A 16,561-nucleotide genomic window follows, 5' to 3' on the forward strand; every position below is an offset into this window, starting at 1 on the left:
ACGGGAAACCACCCATAAAATTAGCAGTACATAAATATCAACAAAAACAAAGATCCCCTGGAGTCATTTCATAATCAGTCATCTAATTTTAGAGTTCAGATAATCTATCTGGCTCTATTAATATTATATTAAAAATGGTTATGTCGGCACGCATTGACGTCACAATTTGTTGCAGAGTTGAAACAATCTTAAAAGTGTTGGCTACTTCTGAACTGCAGTCTAAAACTGACCAACACATTCCAGTCTGCAAACCCCCCCACCAAACAACAGTTAGGTTCTGATTTCTTTCAGTAGCGATACTTAATGGCCCAGAAATTCGGGTCGGGGGCTTCCCGTGGGTGCAAGCCTCCGACCTGCACTTACCTAGCGCGCCGGCCGTTGAGCTGTAGGGCCCGCGTGGGATTCCGATCCTGGGCCTCCTCCAGCTGCCGGCGCGCAGTGCTTGCGTATCCCAGGGGCGCAGTTAGTTCGATGCGTCCCCTGGGATCACGTGGGACATGGAGAGCCAATGGTAGCAATGGTTTCATAAAATTGACAGGGAGAGCTGTCAAAACTATAAATGCTATAAGCCCCAAAACATTACTAAAACTTCAAATAATTTTTTTTTTTTAAATCACATTTTTAAAATAACTATAAATTACATAAAATAACTATTTTAAACAATAATTTAAATTTTTGAAAAAATGAATTACATTTTCTAACGGGCTAAAAATAAACTTACCTTTCTTTAAAGTATTTAAAAATAATAAACCTGTGGAAAAAATGTTTTAATTTTAATTAATTCACCACTTACCTTGTTACAAGCAGGCCTTGCGACTGCTTTTTACATGTGTAACTCCTGGAGACTTGCCCTCCCGGAGAAACCTGCAAAAAAAACAGAAGTTCCAGGCGTACGCGCTGCCTCTCCGGCGCACGCGTTCGACCTGTGAACCCCTTCCTTTAAGGGAACAAAAGTTCCAGTTTCCCACGCATGCGCAGTGCATGCACGAAACCAGCACTTTCGTTGGGCCTACGTGTGAGTACTCGACGCGTACTCACGCGTGGGGACCCGAATTTCTGGGCCATTAACCTTAAGGGACTCAAATACGAATCCACCCGAGTAGCAGAATAACACATTTGGCATTCTATGGTACAACACTCCTGCCGTCCAGCACATCATCAGATTTACCTTGAGCAGCGTGAGGGAGATTCACTCGTCGTATATTAAAATGGCCCACCAGCCACACGCAGATGTCAAGCTCCAGGCATTGCACTCAAGCTGACAAACCTTGTTACAGATGCACAAAATCAATCCTGAAATGCTAATCGCTTCTAATCTGCAGCCTGAGATTTACAAGCACATTCCACTCTGCAAGGGTACCCCTGACCAACAACAACAGCTTGCATTTATATAGCGCCTTTAACGTAGGAAAAAAACGTCCCAAGGCGCTTCACAGGAGCGATTATCAAACAAAATTTAACACCGAGCCACATAAGGAGAAATTAGGACAGATGACCGAAAGCTTGGTCAAAGAGGTAGGTTTTAAGGAGCGTCTTAAAGGAGGAGAGAGAGAGAGGTGGAGAGGTTTAGGGAGGGAATTCCAGAGCTTAGGGCTCAGCCAGCTGAACGGTGGAGCGATTAAAATCGGGGATGCGCAAGAGGCCAGAATTGGAGGAGCACAGAGATCTCGGAGGGTTGTAGGGCTGGAGGAGGTTACAGAGATAGGGAGGGGCGAGGCCATGGAGAGATTTGGAACTTAAAGCAAATGAGGGATTTACAAGCAATTTATGGACCTCTAACTCACCTTCAGAATCAACGGCATGAGTTATATCCATGTAAATGGATTGACTAGTCGATGGTAGGACCTTATTTTACACAATTATATACACGGATAGAAATTCGACTCAGTTATTGGCAAATACTTACAGTACCATTCCTCCTATTTGCTACCCTGAAAATAGATTTTGTAATCAATGGAAAATTGTGTTAGAAATAATACCATAGCCAGGTGGGCTTTTGAAAAATGAACAATCCACTAATATTCTGGCAGCCTGAATCCATGGGACTTTTGTGACTTTAAATGACAGGCTCGTCTGCAGTTATAGTTGGTCATTCTGTCCTTTCCTCAGTTATTTCTCATATTGCTTATCTGCCCCTTCACCTTCTCTCGATATTGGTCTCCCTCTGTCTATCTCACATACTTTTGCCTTTTCCACGGTTTCTACTCGATCCTTATCTCATTGCTGATAACTATCTCATTTCCCCATCATCTTAACTCATTTCCTTCTCATCATTATTATTGCAGCCAACCGTATTCTTGTTTCTCTGTCTCCTGCATTCATTTCCACCCTGGCCTGTCCAAATAACTTCCTTGTCTCTGTCCTACTGCAATGTTGCCAACACTTATGAATGATATGGGATGTTCAGCTATCAGTGGATTGTCCACTCTGAATCTTCTCCCACTGTTTAAGTTGTAGTCCTTTCACATGGTGATAAGAAGGAAAATATTCATTCAGTGATTTAGCTACAGTGTCAGATGTGGCTCAGTGGGTAGCACTCTCACCCCGAGTCAGAAGATTGTGGGTTCATAGTCCCACTCCAGAGTCATGTGCATAAAATCTAGGTTGAGACTCCCAGTGCGGTACTGAGGGAGTGCTGCACTATCAGTCGGTGCTGTCTCTCAAATGAGATGTTAAACCGAGGCCCCGTCTACTCTCTCAGGTGGATACAGGGCGCTGGAAATATTTGCATTTATATAGCGCCTTTCATGACGTCCCAAAACGCTTTACAGCCAATGAAATACTATTTGAAGTGTAGTCACTGTTGTAATGTAGGAAACGCGGCAGCCTATTTGTGCACAGCAAGCTCCCACAAACAGCAATATGATAATGACCAGATAATCTATTTTTGTTATGTTGATTGATGGATAAATATTGGCCAGGACACCGCGGATAACTTCCCTGCTCTTCTTCGAAATAGTGGCTGTGGGATCTTTTACATCCACCTGAGAGAGCAGACGGGGCCTCGGTTTAACGTCTCATCCGAAAGACGGCACCTCCGACAGTGCAGCACCTCCTCAGCACTGCACTGGAGTGTCAACCTAGATTTTTGTGCTCAAGTCCCTGGAGTGGGACTTGAACCCACAACCTTCTGACTCAGAGGATGAGTGTGCTACCCACTGAGCAACGGCCGACACTATTTTGAAGATATTTTGAGATCGCCTTTTGCAGTTTCGTTGACCACTTTTTTTTTTGCAAACCGAAGCTAAGTTTTTCCACTTCAATTGAATTTTACTTTTGAATTTATTTTGTTGCCGTGAGGCAGAAGATTTGTATGAGTCTTGCTCGATGTGAACCTCATATGGATTTAAAGTGGAAATTAAAAGTTTGGTGCATGCACAGGGAAGATGTAAGGTAATGCAACATTTAATTAACTGACTCACACCTCTCTGCAATGCAGAGCCTTGGGGACTGTGTTTAGTTTGGATTGGATCATAGACACTCAAACAGAATATAGTCTCGGGGATAAAAACAGAAAATGCTGGAAATACTCAGCAGGTTAGGCAGCATCTGTGAAGAGAGAAACGAAGTTAACGTTTCAGGTCGATGACCTTTCGTCAGAACTGGAAAAAAGCAGGAAATGGAACAGATTTTTAAACAAGTGAAGAAGCTGGGAAAGGGGGGAGGGGATGAAAGAACAAAAGGGAAGGTCTGTGATAGGATAGAAGGCAGGAGAGGTTAAGAGACATTAAGAGATATTCAAGGTGAGAGGAGATGGTAATGGGGCAGGTTAAGAAACAAAGGATGGCTCTAGATGAAGTGTAAATTGCGCTGGCAGAATGAAAGACAGCTGCCATGTGGGAGAGAAGAACAAGTGTGGATAAAAAATATATGATCTGAAATTGTTGAATTCTGTGTTGAGTCCAGAAGGCTGTAAAGTGCCTAATCGAAAGAGGAGGTGCTGTTCCTCGAGCTTACGCTGAGCTTCAGTGGAACAATGCAAGAGGCCGAGGACGGTGAGGTCCGAGTGGGAGTGGAGCGGTGAATTAAAGTGACAGGCGACCGGAAGCTCGGGGTCCCCCTTACGGACTGAACGGAGGTGTTCCGCAAAGTGGTCACCCAATCTGCGTTTGGTCTCCCCAATATAGAGGAGACCACATCGTGAGCAGCGAATACAATATACTAAATTGCAAGAAGTACAAGTAAATCGCTGCTTCGCCTGGAAGGGGTGTTTGGGGCCCTGGACAGTTGGAAGTGGGGAGGTATAAGGGCTGGTGTTGCATCTCCTGCGCTTGCATGGGAAGGTGCTGGGCGAAGGGGAAGGGGTGCTGGGGGTGATAGAGGAGTGGACTAGGGTGTCTCGGAGGGAGCTGTCCCTACGGAATGCTGAAAGGGGAGGTGAAGGGAAGTTGCGTTTGGTGGTGGGATCACGCTGGAGATGGCGGAAATGTTTGGGGTGTTTGTAAAGTCTAAGCAAAACTTCAGTATTCGAGCTCTGTTGCGACCACAGAGGTGGTTCCCCACAACAACAACAGCTGGAATTTATATAGCGCCTTTGACGTAGTAAAATGTCCCAAGGCGCTTCACAGGAGCGATTTTCAAACAAAATTTGACACCGAGTCATGTAAGGAGATATTAGGACAGGAAGAGGTAGGTTTTAAAGAGTGTCTTAAAGGACGAGAGAGAGGCAGGGAGGTTTAGGGAGGCAATTCCAGAGCTTGGGGCCCAGACAGCTCAATAGAGGAGGCCATGGAGGGAATTGAACACCAGGATTCAAGTTTTAAAATCGAGGCGATGCCAGACTGGGAGCCAGTGTAGGTCAACGAGCACAGGGAGTGATGGGTGAACGGGACTCGGTGCGAGTCGGGACACGGGGCAGCAGGGTTTTGGGTGAGCTCCAGTTTATGGAGGGTGGAAGATGGGAGGCCGGCCGGGAGAGAATCGGAATAGTGGAACCTGGAGTTAACAAAAGGCATGGATGAGGGTTTCAGCGGCAGATGGGCTGAGGCAGGTGCGGAGACGGGCAATGTTATGGAGGTGGAATTAGGCGGTCTTAGTGATGGAGAGGAGATGGGTTCGGAAGGTCAGCTCGGGGTCAAATAGAACGCCAGGGCTGCAAGCGGTCTGGTCCAGCCTGAGACAGTGGCCAGGGAAGGGGAATACAATTCACCTAACGTGGCAGCATCATCCCCGGGAGCACATGCTGCTGATACTGGGTGCCCGTAGCAGCGAGCTCTTCCATTCTCCAACACCGACATCAAACGGACGCACAAAAAAAGTTATATTTTCAAAATCAAGCAAGCTGAAAAACTGGAAACTGGTGGGACTGCGCAGAGCTCTGCTGCATCTTACTGATAGTCAGTGTGCGTAGGTAATAGTCACCAGAATGGGTGATTAGTGAATTCTTTTTGGTTCTGATTTGCGCAGCATTCTGGTGCCAAAGATTAGGCACAGGGCGATTATCTTTTTTTTTGTCGCCATTGTACTCCGAGCACTGGTTGGATGCCAGTAGTGGGTCAAGCCAGCAGATATAAAATATAATTGTTCTCCGAATCAGTGAAAAGCAGAACACTTCTTGTTGCTCTGTAACTGATATCCAAATGCCATTGATTTTTATACCCGCCGCCCCCCCCCCCGCCCCTACCCTGTGATTTGCTTCCCTCCCATCCCCTCATCAATACCCTCACTTGTGTGTGGTGCCTGTCACTCTCCAGAACCTCACCCTGTCCAAGGTCAAGTGTCGCCCCTGACCAAGAGTGCACAGCAGGCTATCCAACTGTGCGGGATGTGACAGACCAGCCTCCTCTTTCCCGTACGACCAAGGGAGACACACATAGACTTGTGTTTCTACAGAAAGATTTGCATTTATTTAGTGCCCTTCTCAACCTCTGGATGTCTCAAAGCACTTTACAGCCAGCAAAGTACTATTTCAAGTGGAGTCGCTGTTGTAATGTCAGAAACGCGGCAGCTAATATGTGCACAGCAAGCTCCCACAAACAGCAATGTGGTAATGACCAGATAATGTGTTTTAGTGATGTTGGTTGAGGGATAAATATTGGCCCCAGGACACCTGGGGAGAACTCCCCTGCTCTTCTTCGAAATAGTGGCCGTGGGATCTTTTACATCCACCTGAGAGAGCAGGTTTAACATCTCATCCGAAAGACGGCACCTCTGACAATGCGGCACTCCCTCAGACAGTGACACTGCAAGTGTCGGCCTCGATTTTGTGCTCAAGTCTCTGGAGTGGGACTTAAACCCATGACCCTGGGACTCAGAGGCGAGAGCGCTACCCACTGAGCCACGGCTGACACTGGAGGAATGGAGAGTGAATGACACGGAGGCAAAACGAGGCCGGGGACTTCCCTCGCAGTTGCTCCCACTCCTTTGTTGTAAATAGGCTGGAAATAAGAATATAAGAAATAGGAGCAGGAGCATGAGGCCCCTCGAGCCTGCTCCGCCATTCAATAAGATCATGGCTGATCATCGACCTCAACTCCACTTTCCTGCACTATCCCCACATCCCTCAATTCCCCGAGAGTCCAAAAATCTATCGATCTCAGCCTTGAATATGCTCAATGACTGAGCCTCCACAGCCCTCTGGGGTAGAGAATTCCAAAGTTTCACAACCCTCTGGGTGAAGAAACTTCTCCTCATCTCAGTCCTAAATGGCCGACCCCTTATCCGGAGACTGTGACCCCTGGTTCTCAACTCTCCAGCCAGGGGGAAACAACCACTCAGTATCTATCTTGTCAAGCCCTCTAAGAATTTTATACGTTTCAATAAAATCACCTCTCATGCGTCTAAACTCCAGAGCATAGGCCCATTCTACTCAATCTCTCCTCATGGGACAGGCCTCTCATCCCAGGAAGCAATCTAGTGAACCTTCGCTGCATCGCCTCCATGGCAAGTACATCCTTCCTTCAGTAAGTAAATCTGGCGGGAAACTCATTTGCTTGGGCAAACAGGGTTTGCGTCGTACTTTGTAGCGGAGTTGCAGCAACCGAGTGGGAGGAACTCCGAGGAAATCCCCGGGACCCCGAGTTGGGAGAGAAAGGGAGACGGATTAGTTTAATAAAGAACAGAGCTGGTAAAGTGCCATTTGCTCTAGTGCGTGGGAGAAAGGAGCAAAGGGTGAGGTGGAGTGGGCAATGACTACACAATACATAAGAATACATACGAACATAAATAGGAGCAGGAGTAGACCATTCGGCCCTTCAAGCCTGCTCCACCATTCAGTAAGATCACGGCTGATCTTCGACCTCAACTCCACCTTCCTGCACTATTTCCATATCACTTAATTCCCTTAATATCCCAAAATTTACTGATCTCTGCCTTGAATATTCTCAATGACTGAGCGTCCACAGCCCTCTGGGGTAGAGAATTCCAAAGATTCACCACCCTCTGAGTGAAGAAATTTCTCCTCATCTCAGTCCTAAATGGCCGACCCCTTATTCTGAGCCTGTGACCCCTGGTTCTAGACTCCCCAGCCAGGGGGAAACAGCATCTACCCTGTCAAGCCCTCTAAGAATTTTATATGTTTCAATGAGATCACCTCTCATTCCTTTAAACGCTAGGGAATATCGCCCTAGTCTACTCAATCTCACCTCATAGGACAATCCTCTCATCCCAGGAATCAGTCTGGTGAACCTTCGTTGCACTCCCTCTAAGGAAGGCATGTCCTTCCTTAGGTAAGGACATCAAAACTGTACACAGTACTCCAGGTGTGGTCTCACCAGGGCCCTATATAATTGTAGTAAGACTTACCTATTCTTATACTCCAATCCCTTTGTAATAAAGGCCAACATACCATTTGCTTTCCTAATTGCTTGCTGTACCTGTATGTTAACTTTCAGTGATTCGTGTACAAGGACACCCAGGTCCCTCTGAACACCAACATTTCCCAATCTCTCACCATTTAAAAAATACTCTGCTGTTCTATTTTTCCTACCAATGTAGATAACTTCACACTTCTCCACATTATATTCCATCTGCCATTTTCTCCCCCCCCCCCCTCGCTTAACCTTCTCTATATCACTTTGCAGCCTCTTTGCGTCCTCCTCACAGCTTACTTTCCCCGTCTAATCATCGAGCAGCAGCTGCTCAAGGAGGGAGAGAAGTATGTCCCAGCCAACCTCTCGTTATCAGTTTCAGGCAGAGATTACATTATAACCATAGCATCGATGAGAAGGTAGTTTTGGTTTGCGCTGACCCTGCAATTATAGTGTCAATGCACGCCTGACTCTGAAGCCAGAGGCTGTCCTGACACCAGAGACTCCTGGAATTCATTTCGGGGTCGGTTCAAACTTTAACCCACCTCCCCTACAGGGATGTAGACAGAGAAACAAGAATACGGGTGGCTGCAATAACAATGATGAGAAGGAAATGAGTTAAGACGATGGGGAAATGAGATAGATATCAGCAATGAGATAAGTATCAATTGGAAACCGTGGAAAAGGCAAAAGTATGTGAGATAGACAGAGGGAGATGAATATTGAGAGAAGGTAAAGGGACAGATAAGCAATATGAGAAATAACTGAGGAAAGGACAGAATGACCAACTATAGCTGCAGAGGAGCCTGTCATTTAAAATCACAAAAGTCCCATGGATTCAGGCTGCCAGAATATTAGTGGACTGTTCATTTTTCAAAAGCCCACCTGGCCATGGTATTATTTCTAACACAATTTTCCATTGATTACAAAATCTATTTTCAGGGTAGCAAATAGGAGGAATGGTACTGTAAGTATCTGCCAATAACTGAGTCGAATTTCTATCCGTGTATATAATTGTGTAAAATAAGGTCCTACCATCGACTAGTCAACCCATTTACATGGATATAACTCATGCCGTTGATTCTGAAGGTGAGTTAGAGGTCCATAAATTGCTTGTAAATCCCTCATTTGCTTGTAAGTTCCAAATCCCCCCAAGGCCTCGCCCCTCCCTATCTCTGTAACCTCCTCCAGCCCTACAACCCTCCGAGATCTCTGCGCGCCTCCAATTCTGGCCTCTTGCGCATATTAGATTTCCATCGCTCCACCCCATTGGCGGCCGTGCCTTCAACCGCCTGGGCCCTAAGCTCTGGAATTCCCTCCCTAAACCTCTTCGCCCCTCTTTCCTCCTTTAAGATGCTCCTTAAAACCTACCTCTGAACAAGCTTTCGGTCACCTCTTCTAATATCTCCTTATGTGGCTCGGTGTTAAACTTTGTCTGATAATCACTCCTGTGAAGCGCCTTGGGACGTTTTACTACGTTAATGGTGCTGTATAAATAAAAGTTGTTGTTGATATAAGTTGCACCAAAGGAAAAATTTGTGGGGCTCTGGGGGAACCAGCAGGGGACTGGGACTAATTGGATGGCTCTGTCAACAGACTGGCACAGGCTCGAAGGGCCGAATAGCCTCCTTCTGTGCCTTAAGGTTCTACGGGGAAACAAATTGAGTCGTGCTCGCCCGGGCGCTACTTTTAACACTCCGAAAAAATAAGCGTCCCCGCGGCCGAAATTCATCGGTAGCACCCCAAGAGGGAAGCGGGGCACGGGAGGGGCCCTTGCACAGCGCGACTCGGGGCCCAGAGAAGTGCCGGGCTCATGGAGCGCAGCCGACACTCCGCGTGGGGGGGGGGGGCTGCAGAGGAGGCCGGGGACGGCAGAGGGGGCAGGTGCTGGCAGGCAGCCAGCAACATAAATGGCCGCCCGGCACCTCCCCTTTAATTAGCACCATCTCGGCTGCAGGTAGGCCCCCCTGACCCCGTTGGACATGGCGTTCGGCAGTAAGTCAGGGGGCGCTACCGAAGATCGCAGCTGGGGCGCGAGCGGGGCGCTGCGCACGGCGATGACATCACCGCTGGCGGCGCAGCGCCGCAGGCCGCTAATGGTTACCGCCGCTGCTAACCTCCTGCTGAATTTCGTGGGAGGTGTTGGCGGCGCCGTGCCTGGACGCTAGTTGCTTTGCGCCCCGTTAGCGCCCTCTTAGAGCGCTAACAGGAGGCGCAAAGCAACCGAATTATTAGGCCTACACCTCTTGGTCTTTCTGTTTCAAAGGAAGGCATATTGGATTTTGACTGCTGGACATTTTATTTTCTGCCCTCTATGATTCCGTGATTCTCGTGCCAGTGCCCAGCAATACAAGACGTGGGGCGTGGAGTTACCCAGAGTATCGCCTCACTTCAGTTGTTATCTATCAGCTGTGGCTCAGCGGGCAGCACCCTCGCCTCTGAGTCAGAAAATTGCGGGTTCGGAGTCCCACTCCAGGGATTTGAGCACAAAAATCTAGGCTGACACTCCCAGTGCAGTGCTGAGGGTGTGCCGCACTGTCGGAGGTCTGTCTTTCGGATGAGACTTTAAACCAATGCCCCGTCTGCTCTCTCAGGTGGACGTAAAAGATCCCAGGGCACTTTTTTCGAAGAAGAGCAGGGGGAGTTCTCCCCAGTGTCCTGAGGCCAATATTTATCCCTCAACCAATACAACAAAAACAGATGATCAGGTCATTATCACATTGCTGTTTGTGGGAGCTTGTTATGCGCAAATTGGCTGCCGCGTTTCCTACATTACAACAGTGACTACATTTTAAAAAGTACTTTATTGGCTGTAAAGCGCTTTGGGACGTCCGGTGGTCGTGAAAGGCGCTATAGAAATGCAAGTCGTTAACGTGGCTCTTAACTGGCAGCGGAAACCGGTTACACTGGAGAAAGAGAAGGGAATGCTTGGATTGGTGGAGCTGAAATGTGATTCCAAGGTTCCACCTGAAAACAGAGCAAATTCTGCTATTATCATAACCATTAATTATAACTAAGATTATAGTGCCTGTGCGGAGAGAAAAAAAATCCCCCCCCCTCCCCGTATTACCAAATGATGGTGTGGGCCCCGTTTTGCAGTCAATGCAGTTTTGGCCCAGTGACTTACTTTTACCAGCAGAGGTCACTCAGTGTAAAATAAATGGTGTGTCAGTTTCTCTCTCCTCACTGCAGCTTAAAGCAGACATTGGAGAGGGCAGGTGATATTTCAGAAGGAGAACGAGTGTAGACTGCCCACCTCATTTTTCAGTCCTCCCTGGGCAGTAATTATCCCTCATCATGCACCCCCCCCGCCCCTCCCTCCTCCCCCCTCCCCCCCCCACCTCCCCCACCCCTCCCTCCTCCCTCCCCCACCCCTCCCTCCTCCCCCCCTCCCCCCCTCCCCTCCCTCCCCCACCCCTCCCCCCTCCTCCTCCTCCCTCCTCCCCATCCTCCTCCCCCCCCTCCTCCCCCCCCTCCTCCCCCCCTCCCTCCCTCCTCCTCCCCCCCTCCTCCTCCTCCCCCCCCTCCTCCCCCCCCCCTCCCCTCCCTCCTCCTCCCCCCCTCCCCCTCCCCCCTCCTCCCCTCCCTCCTCCCCCCCTCCCCTCCTCCCCTCCCCCTCCCTCCTCCCCTCCCCCCCTCCCTCCTCCCCCCCTCCCTCCTCCCCTCCCTCCTCCTCCCCCCCCCCCCCCTCCAGCAGTAGCCCTGCTTCACTTCAGCTCACTATCATCATTTATATACACCAGAGTCCTTGCCAGGGCGTAACCCGGTGCATTGGGATGCTCGCCTGAAGCGCCTGAAATCTGGGCTTCAGTTCTGAAATTGCCCGTTACCCCTCTCCCGCCACGTGCTCCATCCGCCCTGCTGCGTTACGTGACATTTCGCAGAGTAGCGAGATAGCACCTGCCTGTGAAAATGTGTCACTACGAGTGTCGCCTGCGTTTAATTTCCCTATCATAGACCAATCGAACAGGATGGACAATAGCCTCGAAGGGAGTTTGTCGGGGAGGAGGAAGGAAGAAATAAAACCCAAAAAGGTGGGTCGCTTGCCACCAATGTGCCAGCAGCAGAATGTAACCTGCATTACCCCTGTAACCTCCTCCAACCCATCGAGATCTCTGCGCTCCTCCAATTCTGACCTCTTGAGCATCCCCAGTTTCCATCACGCTACCATTGACGGCCGTACCTTCAGCTGCCTGGGCCCTAAGCTCTGGAATTCCCTCCCGAAACCTCTCCGCCTGTCTCTCCTCCTTTAAGATGCTCCTTAAAACCTACCTCTGGTCATCTGCCCTAATACCTCCTTATGTGGCTCGGTGTCAAATTATGTCTGATTAACGCTCCTGTGAAGCGCCTTGGGACGTTTTACTATGTTAAAGGCGCCGTATAAATGCAAGTATTTGTTTTGTTTTAAAACCCCTGTAGTTCCCACATTTCAACAGCGACTACACTCCAAAAGTACTTCATTGGCTGTAAAGCGCTTTGAGACGTCCGGTGGTCGTGAACAGGTGCTATAGAAATGCAAGTCTTTCTTTCATTAAAACACTAGCGGGTCTTCCAGGCTTCTTGCATCTTGCCAGGCGACTTCATTCTCTTCTGGAGCGAATGCTTCATTCACACAATGCAGCATTGTCTGAAACCGCTGCAATTCAGCGCTTAGTATTTGCAGACTTTGATAACGTAGACACGACACTCGGAAGATATGAAAGCTGCAAGCATAATATCACTTTCTGAAGGCCAACGTGAGGATGGATTTCCAAGACTGGTATTCATGGTCGAAATCGAGAAGGATTGCTTTATTTAGCTTAGCTCCAGCCCCTGTGCAATTCATTCTATTTGCTTCAATTAATGAGGATCAAAGCGAAGAAAGATAAATGGAATGGGTGACATCTGCCATTTTTATTTCCATGAGTCTATTTTTTTTTAAAACGCACAGTATCAATTTAACATTTGCCAGAAGTAGGCTGCTGTGCTCATGAATCTTTGATTCTGAATCTGTGCAGATCTCTCAAATTTCACGACCTTTCCGAGATCTCTGCGCTCCTCCAATTTTGGCCTCTTGCGCATCCCCTGATTTTCATCGCTCCACTGTTGGCGGCCGTGTCTTCAGCCGCCTGGGCCCCGAGCTCTGGAATTCCTTCCCTAAACCTCGCCGCCTTTCTCTCCTTCTGTAAGACACTCCTTAAAACCCACCTCTGTGACCAAGCTTTTGGTCACCTGTCCTAATATCTCCTTATGTGGCTCGGTGTCAAATCTTGTTCGATAATCGCTCCTGTGTAGCGCCATGGGACGTTTTAATACGTTAAAAGGGCTATATAAAAGCAATTTGTTGTTGTTACATTGGTGTAGACATTTGGGTTAATTTTCGCAGGTTGTTATAACACTATCTACACTCCAAGTTTTTTTTTTAAGTGCCGATGCACAGATTTTCAAGTTATTAATATTTACAGTGACCATGTGACATGAATGGTGCGTGAGCTGCCCTTTTGCCTGGCACTACGAGAAAGTTTTACCATTGTTGCTGCTGTTGATCTCGATTCTCTTCTTGTGCTTTATCCGATCCTTTCCTTAGTACTTTTTAAAAGAAAATTCCATTTTTTTTAACGCTGCTGTTTCTCTTCTTCCCCCCTCTCCTGATTCTCTCGCGTTTTCCTTCATGCACGCTGCCAAAGAATTGCTACCAAGAGCTTTTTTGTTGAGGATCTGAAGCTACTTGCAGAGTTCCCAGTTTAGTCGAAAGCCTGTCGATCAGCCAACCCTTTTCCCCTGTGTCTGCCTTTGGCCTGGGAGACGGGTGCAATGCAGGGAGTCTCTGTAGAAATGGAAGCACAACCCTTTGTGAATGACTTCCTGCATTAAGATAGATTTGCCTTGGGGAAAGTGGTATCAGGGTGGGCTGCGGCCTCATAATAATACATTTGAATATCATCCAAAGGCAGACTGTTGTGTGTGAGAAACTCCCGGCAGCTGGGTGAAAGATGTCCAACAAATCTCTACGCACCGCATGGTCTGGGCGTACCTTTATTTTTCTTCTGAATACAGTAATAGGTTATACCTATCAGGAAAGGCTGAACAGGCTGGGCCTCTTTCTCTAGAAGAGAAGGCTGAGGGGGTGACTTCATAGAGGTCGTTAACGTTGAGAAGATGTTTCCACTTGTGGGGGGAGTCCAAGACTAGAGGTCATAAATATAAGATAGTCACTAATAAATCCAGTAGGGAATTCAGGAGAAATTTCTTTACCCAGAGAGTGGTGAGAATGAGGAACTCGCTACCACAGGGAGTGGTTGAGTCGAGTAGCATAGATGCATTTAAGGGGAAGCTAAATAACCACATGAGGGAGAATGGAACATTAGAACACAAGAAATAGGAGCAGGAGTAGGCTGCATGGCCCCTCGAGCCTGCTCCGCCATTCAATAAGATCACGGCTGATCTTCGACCTCAACTCCACTTTCCCGCCCTAATACTGCAGATGCTGGAAACTTGAAATACAGGAAACTCTTTTTTATCCGGCACCGACGGGACCGGCGTGGTGCCGGTTGATCAAAAAGTCCAGATTACAGAGAGGTATACTTACCAAGGTACAAGAGCCCCATACACGGCCACAGGTGCAGGAACCCCGGTTACACGGCCACAGATCCAGGAGCCCAGATTACACGGCACTTGTGCAGGAACCCCGGTTACACGGCCACAGATCCAGGAGTCCCTGTTGCATGGCCACAGGTGCAGGAGCCCCGGTTACACGGCCACAGATCCAGGAACCCCGGTTACATGGCCACAGATCCAGGAACCCCGGTTACATGGCCACAGATCCAGGAGTCCCAGTTACACGGCCACAGGCGCAGGAGCCCCGGTTACACGGCCACAGATCCAGGAACCCCGGTTACATGGCCACAGATCCAGGAACCCCGGTTACATGGCCACAGATCCAGGAGTCCCAGTTACACGGCCACAGGTGCAGGAGCCCCGGTTACATGGCCACAGATCCAGGAACCCCGGTTACACGGCCACAGGTGCAGGAGCCCCGGTTACATGGCCACAGATCCAGGAACCCCGGTTACACGGCCACAGATCCAGGAGTCCCTGTTGCACGGCCACAGGTGCAGGAACCCCAGTTACACAGCCACAGATCCAGGAACCCCGGTTACACGGCCACTAATATATAGTAAAACTTACCTGAACCTGCTCCTGAATTTCGCCGGTTAAGAGAGATTTCCGGATATTTAGGTGCCGGTTAAAAGAGAGTTTCCTGTAAAAACAGAAAGTGCTGGAAAACACCCAGCAGGCCAGGCAGCATCTGTGGAGAGAGAAACAGAGTTAACGTTTCAATTTGACGACCTTTCATCAGAATTCAGGGAAATCCTGTGTAACTCCTTAGAGCAGAGAAGGCTAAGTGGAGATTTAATGGAGGTGCTCACAATTATGTAGGGTTTTGATGGGGTAAATAAGGAGAAACTGTTTCCAGTGGCAGGAGGGTGGGTAACCAGAGGACACAGATTGAAGAGAATCGGCAAAAAAGCCGGGGGGTGGGGGCGTGGGGGGATGCGGTTGGGGGGAAGATGAGGAGAGGTTTTTTTACGCAGCGAGTTGTTGTGATCTGGAACGCGCTGCCTGAAAGGGCGGTGGAATCAGATTCAATAGTAACTTTCAAAAGGGAATTGGGATAAATACTTGAAGGGGAGAACATTTGCAGGGCTACGGGGAAAGAGCAGGGGGAGTGGGACTAATTGGAGAGCTCTTTTCAAAGAGCCGGCACAGGCACGATGGGCCGAATAGCCTCCTTAAGTGCTGTGAGATTCTATGAACTCCATTGTTTCCGGTGGGATTTTAACAGGAAACATTTACTACAAAAACAAGCAGAAATAAAAATCAAATAACGTGGCCCGTCAGATGCTTTCCCCTTCATTTACTTCACCTTATTTTTTAAGTGTGTGAATATTATGGAATTTAACTGAGAAATCTTGATCACACGAGGCTGTCACACTGCTAAACAAGAAAATGCAAAGTAAATTTGGAATTTATTTTAAGAAATCCAGGATACTGACTTTCCCAACATCACTTTGCGAGAAGTGCGCTTCTCAGCAAAACAGCAATGCTGTGAATAAATAAACTAAATCGGCATTAATTTGGTTCGTGACCTTGGTAGCTGCATGCTTCAGATATGCGACGGTCTCCATGGGAAAAATGCCATTGCTGGTCCCGATCGTTCTCATGAAACCCTTTTTAATATTGCTTCTCAGGACCTGGTGCGTACAAGCCTGTTCTAAAGTCCACGCCCAGGATGGCTTTGATAGTATCCAAACAGCCACGCTTTAAAGATGACATCATTCGCACCCCTGGCCCTGGAGACTATGAGGTAAGGTGGCTCGATGCTTATTCCAACCACTGCATTGAACAAGAACAGGTTGACTCTCTTACATAGGTAGATTCTTTAGAACATCTTTGATCATCAATAAAGTAAAGGTTTGCAAAGATATTCGGGGAACCTAGGAACAGGGGGAAGCCATTCCGCCCCTCGACCCTGTTCTGCCCTTTGGTATATTTCTTGTGTTCATATGCCAAAGAGCTAGGTGACACAATTATGAGCTAAAGAACCAAGAAATACAATTGACAAATAAAACAAATTAAGTATTTTTGGCTCTGGAACATAGGAACAGGAGGAGGCCATTCAGCCCCTCGAGCCTGTTCCGCCATTCAGTTAGATCGTGGCTGATCTGTATCTTAACTCCATCTACCCGCCTTGGTTCCGTAACCCTTAATACCCTTGCCCAACAAAAACCAATCAATCTCAGTTTTTGAAATTTTCAATTGAAGATTTTAAC

At 48.1% G+C, this 16,561-nt stretch overlaps 1 protein-coding gene across 3 annotated transcripts in view; it reads left to right on the forward strand.

Annotated features, from left to right (window-relative positions):
* Positions 1–16,561, forward strand: part of stpg2 (sperm-tail PG-rich repeat containing 2) — a 587,893-nt gene that overhangs the window by 338,106 nt on the left and 233,226 nt on the right. For all 3 annotated transcript variants that reach the window (XR_015080793.1, XM_086006436.1, XM_086006423.1), the window contains exon 12: positions 15,980–16,095. Coding sequence is in view for 2 of the 3 variants with exons in the window: in XM_086006436.1 (XP_085862562.1) it covers positions 15,980–16,095 (116 nt within the window). In the remaining variant the exon portion in view is untranslated. The remainder of the gene's footprint in view (positions 1–15,979; positions 16,096–16,561) is intronic.

Source organism: Somniosus microcephalus, chromosome 2 (genome assembly GCF_052327205.1).
Source record: "Somniosus microcephalus isolate GS21.2 chromosome 2, FLI_Smic_1.0, whole genome shotgun sequence".
NCBI lineage: Eukaryota > Metazoa > Chordata > Chondrichthyes > Squaliformes > Somniosidae > Somniosus > Somniosus microcephalus.